This window comes from Salvelinus sp. IW2-2015, linkage group LG18 (assembly GCF_002910315.2).
Source record: "Salvelinus sp. IW2-2015 linkage group LG18, ASM291031v2, whole genome shotgun sequence".
Classification (NCBI taxonomy): domain Eukaryota; kingdom Metazoa; phylum Chordata; class Actinopteri; order Salmoniformes; family Salmonidae; genus Salvelinus; species Salvelinus sp. IW2-2015.
Genome location: NC_036858.1, coordinates 46,183,921 through 46,202,829, shown reverse-complemented (window position 1 = coordinate 46,202,829; position 18,909 = coordinate 46,183,921). Strand labels below are relative to the sequence as shown.

The following is an 18,909-nucleotide window of genomic DNA, read 5'->3' as shown; positions in this document are numbered from 1 at the left end:
TAACATACTTAAGTGCAGTGGTATAAAAACAAGGATTACAAGATGTGTATAAAGAATCTAACATGAAGTATATCATGTCTACTCTATCTCATGTCACACTTTCACAAAAATGCCCTTGAATGGCTGCAGTGTAAGACAGTCAAGTGGAGTAACAAGTGTCACACCACCAAATTCCTCATTGTCTATGTCAGTTTAGCTACTGCATACCAGCTCTCCTGCCGGTTGGGGTTGAACTTTCCTACTCTGTCAGTGTTTCCCTTGCGTCCTGTCTCAGTTCAGTCAGTGCTCATCCTGTCTGCTATCTACTTGCAGTACAGGTCATACTTCAGTTTAGCCCCCAGCTTAGTCCCTGCCAGGTGCTTCTCAAATGCTGTGTCCATCTCCTGGCTTTGGGCTGGGCTGAAATGGTTCTTCCAGTCTCCTACTTCACCTGGGGAGGAAATACCCATTAAACACACATGAGCAAGACTAAAACACGTGATCAATGTAGAGCAAGTACATAACATAAGTTATCTTTAGATTACAGTTATTCATAGATTACAGTTGACCTAGTCTTTTAGGTAGTGTGAGGTAACCAACATATTATAAAATATAACTTTGATTGATAATAAGATTACCTCAACCTCACACCTAAGACATGCAGCATACCGTAGTGAATGTGCATGGCGAGTATGAAACATACAGTATAATTACACAAATGTAACCGAGAAATCCCAGTCCACCAAGTTTAATGTTGGTGGTGTGATAATCATGTATGAAACTAACTAAACAAGTGTGCAACAGCCTTTCAGGATTGTGTATGGAGTGTGCTCTGCTATTATCCATTGTGATCAGTGGACAAAGCTGACATATGATTGCATTATATAACTGGCAGTCAATTAGATTAGCAAGTGGGATTGTTTTTTATTTTTATATTTACACATTTGCGATCTCAATTAATCCTAATACACAATGGATAATATTATAAATTGTAAAAAAATACCTGTATATGTATCCTTTAATAAGTTTCAGTGAGCTCAATGTCACATATGCTGTAGAGTGCCATATATGACCCCTGGCCTGCTATACATGCGTGAATATCACGTATAAGCTGTTAAACTACCGGCCTAATGTTCAAAGACACGCCCAGCATGAGGCTGTCTGTTCAGCACAGGCATGTTAAGGTTGTGTGAGGTCATGTAGAAAAAGAGAGAGAGAGAGAGAGAGAGAGAGAGAGAGAGAGAGAGATGTTCTCCTATGCTACCTATATCATACCTCAGCAGAGTGAAACAACACAAGTCAATGAATGACAGACTATATACTGCACTGTATTTAGGGGTAACAGTCATGCTTTGTTAGGCAGACAGACAGTAATTGATTAATGCATTCAACTTATAGGAGGTTACCAAAGGTTATTAGCTTTCTCTCCCTGAAAAGGACAAGGGTTGTTTTTGGAGGACCAGGAGACCTGAGACATGAGTCTGTATTTAAAGTTGACAGACATCATATCAAGTGTATGTTTGTCTCACCATAATGCCACATTTTCTGTCTCAGGTAGGTGGGATTAAACAAACACAGTCACTCTGGAACAAAGCTCCCTCATACAGCTCTCTCCTCTCTCTCTCAACACACACACCTTTCCTGAACAAGACGTTGCCCATCTGGCCGTGTGAGTCATTGGAGCTCTCCTTCATAGCGTTGAAAGTGCTCTCCTCTGTGATGGCCTGGATCTGAGGATCACTGAGACTGAAACCAAAGAACTCAGAGACCCTTCGCACACCTTCACTCAGGTCCTGGGTGGGTCACAATTAACAAGACAGAATGTAAATGACAAAAAGCAAACCTATCAAAAATATGGTCTGTTTCCAAAACACAAGGAATGTTTGATACCTGTTTTAACTCCTCAAAGGTGACTATTATCACGTTAGGGTCATCCATTCTCTTCTCCCAGCCAAGTACATGGTCGAAATATGAACCCCAGGGAACTAGGAATAGGCACATACTATTCTGATGAGGCTTTGTAATGTATAGATACATCTCTTACTGTAATACCAATGACTCAAGTTGTATTTTTAGATTAAGCAAACCCCAAAATATAAACCCAATGTTCATAAGGGCTCTTTACTTTAGGTACCTTTTCCACTCATAAACTCTGAGAAGAAGCGGTCCCAGGACTCGGCAGTGGGTAGACATGGATTTTTGTTGGAGAAGTGATAAAAGGAAACCACTGTGTCTTTCGGGTTCCTGAATATCACCAGCATCTGTTTTTGATCAACAGAAGACCATAACATAATAATAATAACAGTATATTTTTTAGACTGATCCAGGCAGCCTGGTCTCATAGACTAGACGCAACATAGTAAACAAACATCACTCAAATATGTATGATATGTTATGTTTGGTGTGGTTACATAACACAAAGGTTAATATATATTTTTTTTATATATACTGTATATATAATTTTTTTAAGGGGTAGACCAGCTTTTATATTGCAGATAGATTGTAGCTTCCATCAATGTAATTGTCTGCATAATTTCCAATCCTCCATATATTATTTTGTAAATATATACACTACCGTTCAAAAGTTTGGGGTCACTGAGAAATGTCCTTGTTTTTGAAAGAAAAGTAAATTTTTTGTCTATTTAAATAACATAAAATTGATCAGAAATACAGTGTAGACATTGTTAATGTTGTAAATGACTACTGTAGCTGGAAACGGCAGATTTTTTATGGAATATCTTCATAGGCGTACAGAGGCCCATTATCAGCAACCATCACTCCTGTGTTCCAATTGCACGTTGTGTTAGCTAATCCAAGTTTATAATTTTAAAAGGCTAATTGATCATTAGAAAACCCTTTTGTAATTATGTTAGCACAGCTGAAAACTGTTGTGCTGATTAAAGAAGCAATACAACGGGCCTTCTTTAGACTAGTTGAGTATCTGAAGCATCAGCATTTGTGGGTTCGATTACAGGCTCAAAATGGCCAGAAACAAAGACCTTTTTTCTGAAACTGGTCAGTCTATTCTTGTTCTGAGAAAAGAAGGCTATTCCATGCGAGAAATTGACTGGCGGTTGGATGGGGATGGAATCCGGAGGATAGGCTGGCCGACGACCCATTAAAATTGCAGAACGCCTTCCAGAGCTGAGACGAGAACTGAGGACCACGGTTGGAGACAATGTCCTCCGGGAGTCCATGGATCCAGAAGACGTGCTGCACCATGAGCTGAGCCGTCTCCTTGGGAGAGGGTAGTTTGGGGAGAGGAATGAAATGGGCGGCCTTGGAGAACCGATCCACTACCGTCAGAATGATGGTGTTGCCATCAGAAGGAGGGAGCCCAGTGGCAAAGTCCAGAGAGATATGGGACCAGGGATGATGAGGGACAGTTAGTGGCTGAAGGAAGCCAGAAGGAGCTTGCCGTGGAGTCTTGTTCTGAGCACACACAGTGCACGCAGCGACAAAGGCAGAGACGTCAGGAACCATTGTGGGCCACCAGAAATGTTGTCGGAGGAAGGCTAGGGTTCGACCGGAACCTGGATGACAGGTCAGCCTGGAGGAATGAGCCCATTCCAGGACCCGGGACCGGACTGAGTTTGGGGCAAACAACTGGTCAGCCAGGCCCCCTTCAGGTTCAGGCTGGGAGCGTTGTGCCTTGCGACCCAGGGTTTCAAAACCCCAACCCAATGAAGCCGCAAGGCATATGAGGTAGGGAGAGTGGTTTTGGAGACCGAGGGTGTGGCAGAGGAACGGTATAGGCTGGAGAGGGTGTCAGGACTCATATTTTTGGACCCTGGGCAGTAGGAAAGGGTGAAGTTAAATCTTGTAAATAACAAAGCCCACCGGGCCTGCCTGGAGTTAAGGCGCTTGGCTGTACGGAGATATTCAAAAATGTTATGGCCGGTCCAAACCAAAAAAGGCTGTTCTGCTCCTTCCAGCCAGTGCCTCCACTCTTACAGCGCCATCTTGACAGCCAGAAGTTCTCTGTTGCCTACATCGTAGTTCCTCTCTGCTGGATTGAGATGATGGGACAGGAAGGCACAGGGATGGAGCTGGTCCTGGGCAGATTGCTAGGACAGGACTGCCCCCACTCCAACATCAGAAGCATCAACCTCTACCACAAATTGTCGACACAGGTCCGGATGGACGAGGATGGGTGCTGTGGTGAACCGATGCTTCAGGTCCACAAAGGCTCTGTCAACAGCTGGAGACCATGTGAAAGGTACTTTGGGAGAGGTGAGTGCAGAGAGTGGGGTCACCAGGGTGCTGTAGCCCCGAATGAAACAGCGGTAGAAGTTAGCGAACCCCAGGAAACGTTGTAACTGCACCCTGGACGTAGGTTGAGGCCAATCGACCACTGCTTTCACCTTTTCAGGATCCATTTGGACATTTCCATCAGCAATGCGATATCCCAGAAAGGATATGTAGAGCGGTGGAACTCACACTTCTCTTCTTTCACAAACAACTGGTTCTCCAGGAGGCGCTGAAGGACTTGTCTGACATGGAGATTGTGTTCTTGGGCAGACTGGGAAAAAACCTGGATGTCATCAAGGTAGACGAACACAAAACAATTTAGCATGTCCCGGAGCACATCGTTTACCAGGGCCTGGAAGACAGCGGGGGAGTTGGTGAGTCCAAACGGCATGACCTGGTACTCATAATGTCTGCTGGCTGTGTTAAATGCTGTCTTCCACTCATCTCCTTCGCGTATCCAACCAGGTGTTAGGCATTCCGAAGGTCCAGCTTGGAAAAAATGGTGGCCCGCTGGAGAGGTTCAAAAGCCGAGGAGAGGAGTGGTAGGGGGTAACGATTCTTGATCGTTATATCATCAAGACCCCGGTAGTCAATACACGGCCGCAGGGTCTTGTCCTTCTTCTCCACAAAGAAAAACCATGCACCGGCAGGAGATGCAGATGTACGGATGCCTCCAGTAGCCAGAGAATCCTCAATGTACTCCTCCATGGCCTTGGTCTCCGGGCCGGATAGAGGATATAGCCGACCACATGGTGGTTTGGTGCTGGGGAGGAGATCAATGGCACAATCATAAGGACAGTGCAGGGGAAGAGAATTAGCACGTGCCTTACTGAATACCTCCAGGAGGTCATGGAACTCAATGGGAACAGCAGAGACATCCGAGGCTTTGCTTATGCTCTGAGGAGGACGTCTCGGGGACGGATGTGCTGCTTTAAGGCAATGGGAATGACAAAACGGGAGCTTGTTGTCCAGTCAATAACAGGGTTGTGTTTTTGGAGCCAAGAAAATCCCAGAACAACAGGAACATGGGGTGAATCGATGAGGAGGAACTGTATGGTCTCACTGTGGTTTCCTGAAACCCTTATCTGAACGGGCACTGTGCTATGGGTGACTCTTCCAATTGAATTTATGTCCAGTGCCCTTGCATCCATGGGGACAGAGAGAGGTTGAGTGGGAATACCTAATTCAGAAACCATGGTAGCATCTATAAAACTTTCATCAGCCCCAGAGTCAATGAGCACCCGGAGAGACTTAGACTGGTCTCCCCACAGCAGAATCACAAAAAAAGGTGTACGGGTGATAGGAATTAGGGAACTCCCAGTCTGGCTCACCAGAATACTTGTACCCACTAGAGAAAAGGGTTTCTTGACAGGGCAGGTGGCTATATAATGTCCCACACCTCCACAGTACAGACAACAGTTAGAACTCAGCCTATGTGAATGTTCCCCAACCGATAATCTAGCTCTTCCCAGTTGCATGGGCTCTGGAGTATCCATCTCACCTATCGCCGATGATTCTCGAGGAACCTCGGGTGTTTTCGGCTCTCGTTGGAAAAACACACTTCAGGGATTTCCGGATTCCTTAGGGCAGACGAGTGTTCCCGATGAACGAGAGTACCCGAGGCCCAACCTCCTCTCACACTGGCGTTCTCGTAAGCGCCCATCAATCCTAATCGAAATGGCGATGAGGGAATCTAGTTCCAGTGGTATTTCCCGAGCTGCGAGCTCGTCCTTTATCACCTCCGACAGTCTATGGAGGAAGGTGTCTAAAAGAGCCTCCGGATTACAGGAACTCGCGGCCAATGTGCGGAAATCTACTGCGTAGTCTGCCACACTACGGGAGTTCTGACGTACCTGCAGTAGTTTTCGAGCCGCCTCCCTCCCGGGCACCAGAGAATCGCAAACCTTCCTCACCTCTGCCATAAATTCCTCCAGGCTATGGCACACGGATTGCTGCTCCTATACAGCTGTCGCCCAGGAGAGCGCTCTTCCGGACATTAGCGTGATTAAATACGCTATCTTCGATCGGTCCGATGGGAACGAAGAGGGCTGGGGTTCGAAAATGAGGGAGCACTGGGAAAGGAATGCCCGGCAGGTACCAGGATCAACTGCATAACGCTCCGGAGGAGGTAAGCAGGGTTCTCGGGGAGCCGGGGTAGGTTGAACCAATCCACAACTAGTAGAAAGGTTACTGGGTGGTTGGGAGGTCTCAGATGTGGCGTGCCTATGAGCTACTTCACGGATTTGCTCCATTATCGCCTTAAACCCTTGGTCGTGGCATTCCATCAGGGAACGAAGCCCTTCCAAAAGATGCCGAAGTAGCTCCTCGTGCCTCCCAATGGTGCCTCCCTGTAGGGAGACAAGATGACGGAGCTGGTCCAAGTCTGCTGGGTCTGTCATGGAAGGGCACAAGGCGAGACCGAAATGCAGACACAGGAGGCAGATGGTTGAGCTCCGATATTTATTATGACAAAAGAGGTAGGCAAAAGGCAGGTCGGGTACAGGCAAGAGTTCATAAACCAGGTCAGAGTCCAAACAGTACCAGGCGATAGGCAGGCTCGAGGTCTGGGGCAGGCAGAGTAGTCAGGCAGGCGGGCTCAGAGTCTGTACTGGCAAGGGTCAAAACCAGGAGAGAAAGAAAAGAGAGACTGGGAAAGCAGGAGCTGAGAAACAAGAACGCTGGTTGACTTGACAAACAAGACAAACTGGCACAGAGAGACAGGAAACACAGGGATAAATACACCAGGGAAAATAAGCAACACCTGGAGGGGGTGGAGACAAGCACAAGGACAGTTGAAACAGATCAGGGTGACAATTGGAGTAAACTAATGAACAACAACACTTAGGCTTCTACTTCCAGCTTATACACACTATATACACACTTCCGTTACCCTCAACCTCTCTGTCTATTTCTGAAGACCATCCAGTTCTATTTGCCATATATTTTTAACTGTGCTGTTTCACAAAAGTTCTAAGCCTATTTTACAGACACGATATATTTTATAGAATATTACTTAAGGCAAAACCAAAAGGAAGGTGGTTGGATGGGTAAGCATATAACTCGAACATTTAGAAATCCAAAGGCTGCATGTTACTACTTTTTTAGCTACTTTGCAACTACTTAGCATGTTAGCTAACCCTTCACCTAACCATAACCTTAACCCTTTAACCTAACTTCTAACCTTAACCCTAACCTTAAACCCCTTACCCCTAGCCTAGCTAACGTTAGCCAACTAGCTACCTATCTAACATTAGCCACAACAGATTGTAATTCGTAACATATCATACGAGTTATATATATTTTTAGATTTGAGTGGAGTGTGATTGTCTGCTGAATAGTGTCCTACGTGTGTATGTTTTGTTCTTTGCTCTGTCTACCATGTTCTCTGTTCAGTTTGTTCTTTGCAGTGTATATATCTATGTCTGTGTGGTACTCTGTATGCAGAGAAACACTAGCTCTGACACTGCACAGGAAAAGCTTTCACAATTACATAACAAGGGAATTACAAGTTGTTGTTTGGAGGAAGTCGTGGTAGAATTTCATATCACTCATATCAAAAGAGGAAGTTCTGTGGGTCCGAAGCATAAAAACACTGCTGGAAAAATAAACATGGTAATCGTGAGTTCCATCACAACAACACTTAGATACCTTGTTGAAAGTACATACCTTTGTTTTCTTTGTGGTGAAGGATGCAGGAATGTTATCTGGGTGCATGTGTGTCCCTAGAAATCTGGGGGACGGTGCTTTGTGAATAGCCTGAAAGTTAGACAAGGCTTCCATTTAACGCTACATGAGCCATGGTATGCTGTTGCTCTTACGGTCATATACTGAACAGACACTGTGCATACAGGCATGTTATGTTGTTTTAGGCATAGGGGATCACAGGGAACCAATGTAAGAACAGTTACACACTCTTCAATCCTGACACAGTTGGCCATACAAAACACTGTTATATTATACCATCTCACTATATCCTCCATGTTAATTGCATTCGGTGTGAGAATCATGGGTGTATACTGTAGGTAGACCACTCTTGTTGGATGAGGTTTAAGGTCTAGCTGTGCTAACATTTCCACACACAAGGGCTCATGAGGGCGTTCATTGGAGGCCACTCACAGCACATGTTTGTAATTCACTAACATTCACTAATGGGCCTTAGTGGATCACAGCATGATTGCAACACATGCATCTAATTATTGTGACTAGTTACAGAACAGTAAAATGACATTATTGTTTGCCTGTGTAACAGATGCGGATCTGTGAAACTCACTCCTCAGCCTGAAGTGTCTCCACTTGCGCTGGTGAAGAGATGGTGGTGGCGCGACTGGGTAAGATGCTTCAGGGGTGCAATCACACGTGTTTGCGAGGCAGAGGTCCTGGGTTGGAGCCTCTGCATGAGCCGAATCATTAGGAAGCAGTACTTGCTAAGCAAGCAGCGTGACGTCCTTTACACCTGACTGTATAGATATTCTCTCTGTTTGTGACATAAGTAGCATAGAGAACAGTGTCCTGACCTGATGTTGTGTCATGAAAACCTACTTTATGGACCTAAAGTGGGCTAAAAACGTCCCAATATAACTACAGCACCTCTTTATGCAACAGGGAATGTGTGAATTTGTGAACCATACAACCCCACACAACACATACACAGCATTTCCAATTATTACACACAAAGCATATTCCATTATTTACACGTTTGATTTATTTGTTGCAGACAAACCTGCAGTGTTGCTAAAACTACAGGGGAGACAAGCAGTATAACATACCTGCTGCATTTCTGGCCCAAAGAACTCCATCAATGGAGGGATTTGGGACTCTGCTTTCTCACCAGTTGCTGCTGCTAGTATTTTACGAAGTACCGCCACCATCCAATTAAAACCTGCCAGAGACAGTGAACATTCAGGTCCATTAAACATTTGAGCATAAGAGAAGGTTGTTCAATTTACACAGAGGGATCAGGAATAGAAAGGGTTAGTGTCCTTTGATATTCTTAAAAATGCTTCCCCACGTTTCACAATTAGGCAAGAGTGAGTTCTAAGTTATTATCCCAAAATATTTGTCATGTGAGTGGCAATCCGCTAAGGAGCAGTTTCCCAGAGACAGATGAAGTCTTGTCTTGGTATAAAAACCATTCTCAATTGAGAGTCTCCATTGAAAGCCAGCCCTTAGTGTTTTGTAATATCCATAAAATGGTTTCATGGACTGTGAAAGATACAGCTAAAAAAGAAACAGGGTTAACATCAATGAGGCCGTTTGAGGCTAAAAGGGGAGACAAGGTAAAGGGTGGGACACACCTTCAAAATCAGGATTTGAAATATACTCAGAGTGCTCTTTGCACTTTCTAAATTGTTCTTTACCATTTGCATTGTCCTTACAAGATACTTTGAATGGTAGGCTATGTATGCTTTGAACTATTTGAACTGTGTACTGAAGATTCCAAAAGGAGCGAAGTAAAAGATATACCTTTATTTACACCAAATTAACAATGTATAGGGCAGGCAGAGCCACGGGAGGTAGTGGTGCTTGGGTGGTGAAATGGTGAAATAGCACCACTCCCTGCAGAAGAGGTGTAACAATTTGTGTTGTTGCAATGAAAACGACAAAACTATTTTTCCTTTGCACTATTGCTATAAATTATACTAGGATTGGGGTAAGGGAGAGAAAAAACATGGGATATTTATATAGGGATCCCATTCTTAGGGGTGCTCCCGACTGGTGCAGCAATCTAAGGCGCTGCATCTCAGTGCTAGAGGCATCACTAAAGACCCTGGTTTGATTCCAGGCTGTATCACAACTGGCCATGATTGGGAGTCCCATAGGGCAGCACACAATTGGCCCAGCGTCGTCCAGGTTATGGTCATTGTAAAAAACTATTTGTTCTTAACTCACTTGCCTAGTTAAATAAAGGTTAAATAAAATAACATCTCTGCATGGAAAGCTCTCAGCTCTGTTTTGTAAGTGGTGCGTTCATGATCTTTTCTATTCAGTTGTGGGGGTTTGGAGTCAGAAACACGCTCTTCTGTACAACAGACAGTTTAGTTTGAGTTGAGTGGGGTCTCTCTCTCCCTCTCTGTTCCTCTCTCATCTTTTGCTCCCTCTTCTTTTCTCTCCCCCTTGTGGTGGATATTAAGTGATCTGGAGCATGCTCACAATAGTTTTCCACTTATATTTTCTATTAGTTTACAATTCTAAACTTGGCTAAAATGGGAACAATATTTTTAAAAAGGAGGATGAATTGCACAGCTGTCCATTTGTGCTCAGTTTTAATTGTAACAATCTTGTTTTTAGTAATTTAGTTACAAAACTCATCTAATTTTCTCTCTCTCTCACACACAGACCCATTGTAATTATGCACTACAAAGACATGTACGGTCTGTTCACAACGGTCTATTTTGTTTTGCAAACAGTCATGAGGTAAATTAACTTAGGCTGTAGTGAATACTATTACCGAATATTGTTCTATGATTAGGCTACTCGTCACATTAGGAATCGTATATTATTGTTAGCCTGCAAGCGCTTTATTATAAAGGTGATTTTTTAAAAGAGAACTTGGAGATAAAGTTCGGAAATGAAGGTCTCTTCAACCACATAAAATATGCATCCAAGCTGAACTGAAATCTGATCAGAAACATGTTGGGTCTTTTTCACAGCTTTCTATTTCCTTACAACCAGTCAAATTGATGTACATTTTTTTTGTCATTCCATTTTCTCTCAGGTCCCTAAACGTCTTTGCTCCACGCAAGAAGCAGACATGACAGAGCAAACTTTACCAATGTCAACTAGATTGAAGTATTCATTCTATACTTTATGACATTATTCTTTATTTAGTCTAAGGCAACATATAATAACAGAAGAGAAGCTGCATGTATTTGTATTATTATTATAGCCTACCAAAATGTTGGAAATTATGAGCAGAAACATATAAAATGTTGGCAATTTATATTTTTGCATCCCCTGTCAAAAACTCATGCCGCCATCTCTGACTGTAGCCTACAGCGCATTTTCTATATATGTGGGTCAGGTGCGGACTTAAGATTTTCACTTCATCAGTTGCGGATGGGTTATTAGCAATTGCGGGCTGTTGAACAAACAGCTGACCCGCGCACCACTAGTGTGTGTGTTATTTTGTCACGTCACTACGTGTACCTGTGAGTGTGTGTGCAATGTGCATTTGTGTGTTTGTAATACACATTGAGTCTGTATGTGTGGGTATATACCAGTATGTGTGTTACGGTTAAATTAAAGATATATAATACATTCATAACACCTTTATTTAACTATTCATAACCGCTTTGTGAATGTTGCAGTATCATTTATAACAACCTGTATAACACATTTATACAATATCATTCATATGGAACCTTCAAAATAAAAGTTTTTTTTCATTACAGCATTACAATTAATTTTATTAGAAATATATTGTGGGAGTGAGCCGGACAGTTGCTGGTGTTACTGCCTGTGTTAGACCTGCTGAGCTAAAGCCAAGTAATTCGCTTGTGGAGCTAATGCAAGTCTCAGGCAAGGTTAGTTGACATATTACAATGCCACCAATTGCACTGATGCCTTCCAGACCTGGGTTTATATAGTATTTAAAATCGTTCCAGTACTTTGAGGGTTTGCCTGGAGTGCCAGAAGAATTTGCACTTTTGGGACTATTCCATTGGTTCCATTGCGCCAGGAAAGCACAATCATCAAGTACATTGAGTTAAAACATTTGAAATATAGGGCCTACAATTTACATCCAGGTCTGGCTCCATCGTGGACTTGAGCCAGGCATATAAACCCAAGGAACAAAAATACTGTATGAACTCAACATGAAACAATTTCAATTATTTTACTGAGTTACAGTAAAATCAGTCAACTGAAATAAATTCATTAGGCCCTGATCTATGGATTTCACATGACTGGGCAGGGGTGCAGCCATGGGTGGGCTTGGGAGGGTTCATAGGCCCACCCACTTGGGAGACAGGCCCAGGCAATCAGAATTCGTTTTTCCCCACAAAAGGGTCCACCGAAACGATCCCACAGGTGAAGAAGTCGGATGTGGAGGTCCTGGGCTGGCATGGTTACACGTGGTCGGCGGTTGTGAGGCCGATTAGACGTACCGTTAAATTCTCTAAAACAACATTGGAGGCGGCTTATGATAGAGAAATTAACATTAAATTCTCTGGCAACAACCCTGGTGTACATTCCTGCAGTCAGCATGCCAATTGCACGCTCCCTCAAAATGTGATACATCTTTGGCATTGTGTTGTGTGACAAAACGGCATATTTTAGAGTGGCCTTTTATTGTACCCAGCATAAGGTGCACCTGTGTAATGATCATGCTTAACACTTTGTTGGTTACTACATTATTCCATGTGTTATTTCATAGTTTTGATGTCTTCACTATTATTCTACAATGTAGAAAATACTTCAAATAAGAAAGACCCTTGAATGTATCACATTTTAGGGAGGACCCAGATGCAGACGTGTCAAAGTAACAAAAGTGTATTACTAGAACAGGGGCAGACAAAAGGACAAGTCAAGGGCAGGCAGAGGACAGTACTCCAGATCAGAGTCAAAAGGTACAGAACGGCAGGCAATCTCAGGGGCAGGCAGAGGTCAATAATCCAGGGCGATGTGACAAGGTACAAACCGCAGGCAGGCTCAGGGCAGGCAGAATGGTCAAACCGTGAAAACTAGAAAACAGGAACTATAGAAAAAGACAGGAGCAAGGGGAAAACCGCTGGTAGGCTTGACGGACAAAACAAACTGGCAACAGACAAACAGACAACACAGGTATAAATACACTGGGGATAATGTGGAAGATGGGCGACACCTGGAGGGGGTTGGAGACAAGCACAAAGACAGGTGAAACAGATCAGGGTGTGACAGAATGAGTAGGTGTGTCCAAACTTTTGACTGGTACTGAAGACCTTCTCCCTGTGCACGCCCTCCATGAATATTGCAACACCAACGTTTGATTGAACATTAGTTTTGTGAGAAACGTAATCATAGTAATGTTTGTTTGTTTGTGAGAGAAATCTGATATTGCTGCTAACAACTGAAGTTTGTCTTGAAGGACAGATGTGTGGAGCTCTTAGACCTTGAGATGTTGTATGGAAATGATGTAAGCCTATGGAGCTTGTGCTATTTCTGTGGCGCTGAAACTAAAATAAATTGTTGCATCGCTTCAGTTGTCTGTCCTTGATGCAAAGAACCTGTGCTTAGTTTAGTCCCAAGGACCTCACCTTGTGTTTAAAAAGGTGGCGTATTGTCTGCTAGTACAGGAATAGATATTTGTGTAAATCTCCCACGTTAGATTGGGAGTAGCGTGATTCAAGGGTAGGCTTTGCCTGTGCCTCTCAAGGACTTTCACATTCTTATTCTGAAGCCATTCCAGTGTTGCTTTGGCTGTATGCTTGGGGTTATTGTCCTGTTGGAATGTAAATCTTTGCCCTAGTCTAAGATTGTTTGCCCTCTGCAGCAGGTTCTCATCAAGGATTTGCCTATATTTGACTCTATTAATTGTTCCCTCTATTCTTACTAGTCTCCCAGTCTCTGCTGCTGAAAAGCATCCCCATTGCATGGTGCTACCACCACCATGCTTCACGGTAGGGATGGTGTTAGACAGGTGATGAGCTGTGCCGGGTTTTCTCCAGACATAGTGCTTTGCATTCAGGCCAAAGAGTTCAATTTGTCTCATCAGACCACAGAATCTTTTGCCTTATGATCTCAGAGTCTTTCACTTGCCTTTTTTCAAACACCAGGCGTGCTGTCATGTGCCTTTTTCTCAGGAGTGGCTTCGGTCTGGCCACTCTCACATAAAGCCCAGATTGGTGAAGTGCTCTACACACTGTTGTCCTTCTGGCAGGTTCTCCCATCTCAGCCAAGGAACTCTGTAGTTCTGTCAGAGTGGTCATTGGGTTCTTGGTCATTTCCCTGTGCCTGACTAAGGTCCTTCTTGCCCAGTTGCTCAGTTTGGTCAGACGACCAGCTCTAGGCAGTGTCTAGGTAGTTCCATATTTTTTCCATATCCCAATGATGGAGACCACTGTGCTCTTGGAAACTTTCATCGCTCTAGAAATTGTTTTATACCTTTCCCAGATACTGTCACAGTTCCAAAAGTATTGGGAAGTGACAATTTTTGTTTTGTTTTTGCTCTGTGCTCCACCACGTCAGAGCAGAAACTATACAATGAAGTTCAAGGAACTGTCCTTAGATCTCAGAGAAAGAATTCTATCTCAGAGATCTACGGACAGTTCCTTGGACTTCGAGGTATATTTTCTGCTCTGACATGCACTGTCAACTGTGGGTCCTTATATAGACATGTATGTTTCTTTCTAAATCATGTCCAAACAATTGGATTGGCCACACGTAGACTCCAATAAAGTTGTAGCGACATCTCAAGGATGATCAAAGGAAGTTGGATGCACCTGAGCTCAATTTGGAGTTTCATAGCAAAAGGGTGTGATATACTTAGTGCCATGCAAAAGTATTCATCCCCCTTGGTGTTTTTCCTATTTTGTTGCATTACAACCTGTAATTTAAATAGATTTTTTTATTTGGATTTCATGTAATGGACATACATAAAATAGTCCAAATTGTTGAAGTGAAATGATTTTTATTTTATTTTAAATAATGTAATTATGGAAAAGTGGTGCGTGCATATGTATTCACCCCCTTTGCTATGAAGCCCCTAAATAAGATCTGGTGCAGCCAATTACCTTCAGAAGTCACATAATTTGTTAAATAAAGTCCACCTGTGTGCAATCTAAGTGTCACATGATTTGTCACATGATCTCAGTATATATACACCTGTTCTGAAATCCCCCAGAGTCTGCAACACCCCTGAGCAAGGGGCACCACCTAGCAAGCGCATGAAGACCAAGGAGCTCTCCAAACAGGTCAGGGACAAAGTTCTGGAGAAGTACAGATCAGGGTTGGGTTCTAAAAAAATATCTGAAACTCTGAACATCCTACGGAGCATCATTAAATCCATTATTAATAAAATGGAAAGAATATGGCACCGCAACAAACCTGCCAAGAGAGGGCCGCCCACCAAAACTCACAGACCAGGCAAGGAGGGCATTAATAAGAGAGGCAACAAAGAGACCGAAGATAACCCTGAGATTGGAGTATCTGTCCATAGGACCACTTTAAGCCGCACACTCCTCAAAATGGCACTGAAGGTATTTGGCTTTACGGAAGAGTGGCAGAAAAAAAGCCATTGCTTGAAGAAAAAAATAAGCAAACACATTTGGTGTTCGCCAAAAGGCATGTGGGAGACTCCCCAAACATATGGAAGAAGGTACTCTGGTCAGATGAGTCTAAAATTGAGCTTTTTGGCCATCAAGGAAAACTCTGTCTGGCGCAAACCCAACACCTCTCATCTCCACGAGAACACCATCCACAGTGAAGCATGGTGGTGGCAGCATCATGCTGTGGGGATTTTTTTCATCGGCAGGGACTGGGAAACTGGTCAGATTTTAAGGAATGATGGATGGCGCTAAATACAGGGAAATTCTTGAGGGAAACCTGTTTCAGTCTTCCAGAGATTTGAGACTGAAACGGAGGTTCACCTTCCAGCAAGACAATGACCCTAAGCATACTGCTAAAGCAACACTCGTGTGGTTTAAGTGGAAACATTTAAATGTCTTGGAATGGCCTAGTCAAAGCCCAGACCTCTATCCAATTGAGAATCTGTGGTATGACATAAAGATTGCTTTACATCCACGGAACCCATCCAACTTGAAGGAGCTGGAGCAGTTTTGCCTTGAAGAATGGGCAAATATCCCAGTGGCTAGATGTGCCAAGCTTATAGAGACATACCCCACGAGACTTGCAGCTGTAATTGCTGCAAAAGGTGGCTCTACAAAATATTGACTTTGGGGGGGTGAATATTTATGCACGCTCAAGTTTTCAGTTTTTTTGTCTTATTTCTTGTTTGTTTCACAATAAAAAATATTTTGCATTTCAAAGTAGTAGGCATGTTGTGTAAATCAAATGTTACAAACCCCCCCAAAATCCGTATTAATTCCAGGTTGTAAGGCAACAAAATAGGAAAAATGCCAAGGGGGGTGAATACTTTCGCAAGCCACTGTAAATAAGGTATTTCTGTTTTTATTTCTCAAAACATGTTTTCACTTTGTCATTATGGGATATTGTGTGGATAATAAAATCATATTTAATCCATTTCGAATTCAGGCTGTAACACAACAAAATGTGGAATACGTCACGGGGTATGAATACTTTCTAAAGGCATTGTATATATGTGGTTCGTTGTTATATTGAGTAGTGTCAAATAAGTGCATATACAGTATTTGTCCTATAATGAAGTTGTGCGTTCACAACAGAGAATACGGCACTCCTTTTCTCCATATGAAGTTTCTAGTCAGACTCTTCTTTCACTTGTTATTAGTAACCTTTATTCATGTAGTTAATTCATCTGTTTCTCTATGACCGTGTAAAAGTGGGAACATGACCATCTCAGTAGATGGCAAGGTGTAGGCGTATTCAAAGAAAATCTGGATTCTGTCTTGATATTGTGGCATCTGGATCAAAATGATCCTATTCCGATCCTTTAAAAAAAAACTGTCTCAAAATCGGATAAAAAAAGGGGATTACACAATCCGGATCATTATTATCCAGAATAAATATTTTTAAGACTGGGACCTGAGGCTTACCCGGTGCCCCCAGACTGTTGCATAAATCGTGTGTCAGGGGGTTAGGTACCGTGGCAGCAAAAATACAAACTTCCTTTGTAATAATAAATAAAGATCTATTCAAAGGAAGTTTTATTTTTTAAAGTTCCTTACGAATGATGTTGAATAAATGTGTAATAACGGTTGTTATGAATGATATTGTAACACTCATAAAGGTGTTATAACTGGTGTCATAAAGATGTTACCCCCTTCATATAAAGTGTTACCTGTGTTTCTGTGTGTGTGTCTGTCTGTGTGTGAGTGTGTGTGTGTGTGTGTGTGTCTATGACTGCATGTGTGTACATTTCAATGTGTGCTTGTGCGTGTGTGTGTAAGAGTGCGCATTGGTTTGTGTGTGTATTTTCAATAGGTGGAGAGTGGTATGTGCATTCAAATAAGGGAAATGATACATATTTTTATTTATTTTAGTACGCTATAAGATGATTGGTTGCACATACTTTGGCTATTAATCCAAAAAGTTGTTTCATGGTTTTACATTAACCGGTTTTATTACATTATAAATATTAAAGTTATTACATGAACCGTTGTTACAAGGGGGCTATGTCTGCAGTATGTTGAGTGGCTTGTGTTAAATTCAACATTCATCAACACTGATTGCTTATCTTACATCGCTCTATAGTGTGCAGAGGAAAGAACTGACAAAGCGAGCAAAACTGGCTGCAAATTTGGGTTGTAATAACAAGGTCAAAACCAGAAACAGACTTTATTGCAACCAATTTTGCCTGCCGGGGAGGCCCTACCCCAAAGCACACAGATCATATTCTGCAAGTCCAAATGCTCAGAGGCCCATCCATTGTGAAATTGAATTATAGGTCACTTTTGTAAGAGAATACCCCAAACCCACTCAGCAAATCAAAAACCTTTTGTATGGCTGCAATAAAATGGCATACACTATGAGCTATGAGTAAGACAACACTATAAGTAAGATGAATTGCCCCAATTGTATAATGAACTTGAACTTTGAACCTTATGTAGGTAAGGCCATAGAGTAGACAACTGAAGCCCAAGAGGAACACTCCTTATTTTAATGATTAAACTTGATATAATAGTAAAATCAAATCAGAAATCGAATCATATTGTATCCGTCACATGTTTCATAGACAACAGGTGTAGACTAACAGTGAAATGTTACTTACGGGTCTTTTTCCAACAATGCAGAGTTAAAGATTAAAAGATAAGATACAAAATAAAAATGTAAATAGTGACACTACTGTAAATAATGACAATAACGAGTAAAAATAACATGGCTATATAGTGAATGACTATTAGAAAAGGTAAATGCTTAATCAAGATGTCCATTGCCCAAGGATGACCATCTAAATGTTTAACACTATTTCCACATTCAAATATTTTTGACTTACCACATTTGGGATATGCAACTAACATTACATCATCTGCTCTTGCTTCCAGCCTCTCCATAGCCTTCAGGTTCTCCACTGGACTCATGATGACAGGGTACAGCACTCCATTATATCTGTACAACTTATCCTCCTCCTTCATATCTTTAGCCAGTTCCATTTTGGCTGAGAAAGAGCTACTCATTTTGGATAATACTGCAGAAAATCTCAAGGTAAAGAAAATTCAGTTTCCACCGCTAACAGGCATCCAGTGTATTTGTGCAGCTGGACGGCCACGAGCTCCGCTCTGTGTATGAGTGTGGGTGTGTGAATGTGGGTGTGTGTGAGAGAGAGAGTACAGTAGGAAGAGAAGGAGGCACGTCTTTCAAAGACAGAGCTTGCGTGAGAAGCAGGAGTTTCCTGGTTTCTGTAGGGGAGAATGGAAGATCTGGTGTCCTGTGTGATTGATGGGGAGATGCCTGTGCAATACTAACCAGATGGGAGGGACCGCTAGAGCTAAGACAACAGTAGGTCATTGAATGGAAGGAACTGTTTGGGGAGGGTATCCAAAGACAGCTGGCCAATATCTGTCCAATGTTGCATGGAAGTAAACTATTTCTATTACATCATTTTCT

General features: G+C 42.6%; 1 protein-coding gene across 1 annotated transcript; it reads right to left on the bottom strand.

Annotated features, from left to right (window-relative positions):
• Positions 1–200: 200 nt before the first annotated feature.
• Positions 201–18,589, bottom strand: LOC111978773 (sulfotransferase 6B1). The gene is made up of 7 exons (XM_024009013.2): positions 18,299–18,589; positions 8,997–9,109; positions 7,897–7,986; positions 2,114–2,240; positions 1,870–1,964; positions 1,616–1,772; positions 201–430 (listed from the first exon to the last, which is right to left on the bottom strand). Exons 1-7 carry the CDS (start codon positions 18,477–18,479, stop codon positions 303–305), a joined length of 891 nt encoding a protein of 296 aa, XP_023864781.1. The 5' UTR covers positions 18,480–18,589; the 3' UTR covers positions 201–302.
• Positions 18,590–18,909: the final 320 nt, after the last annotated feature.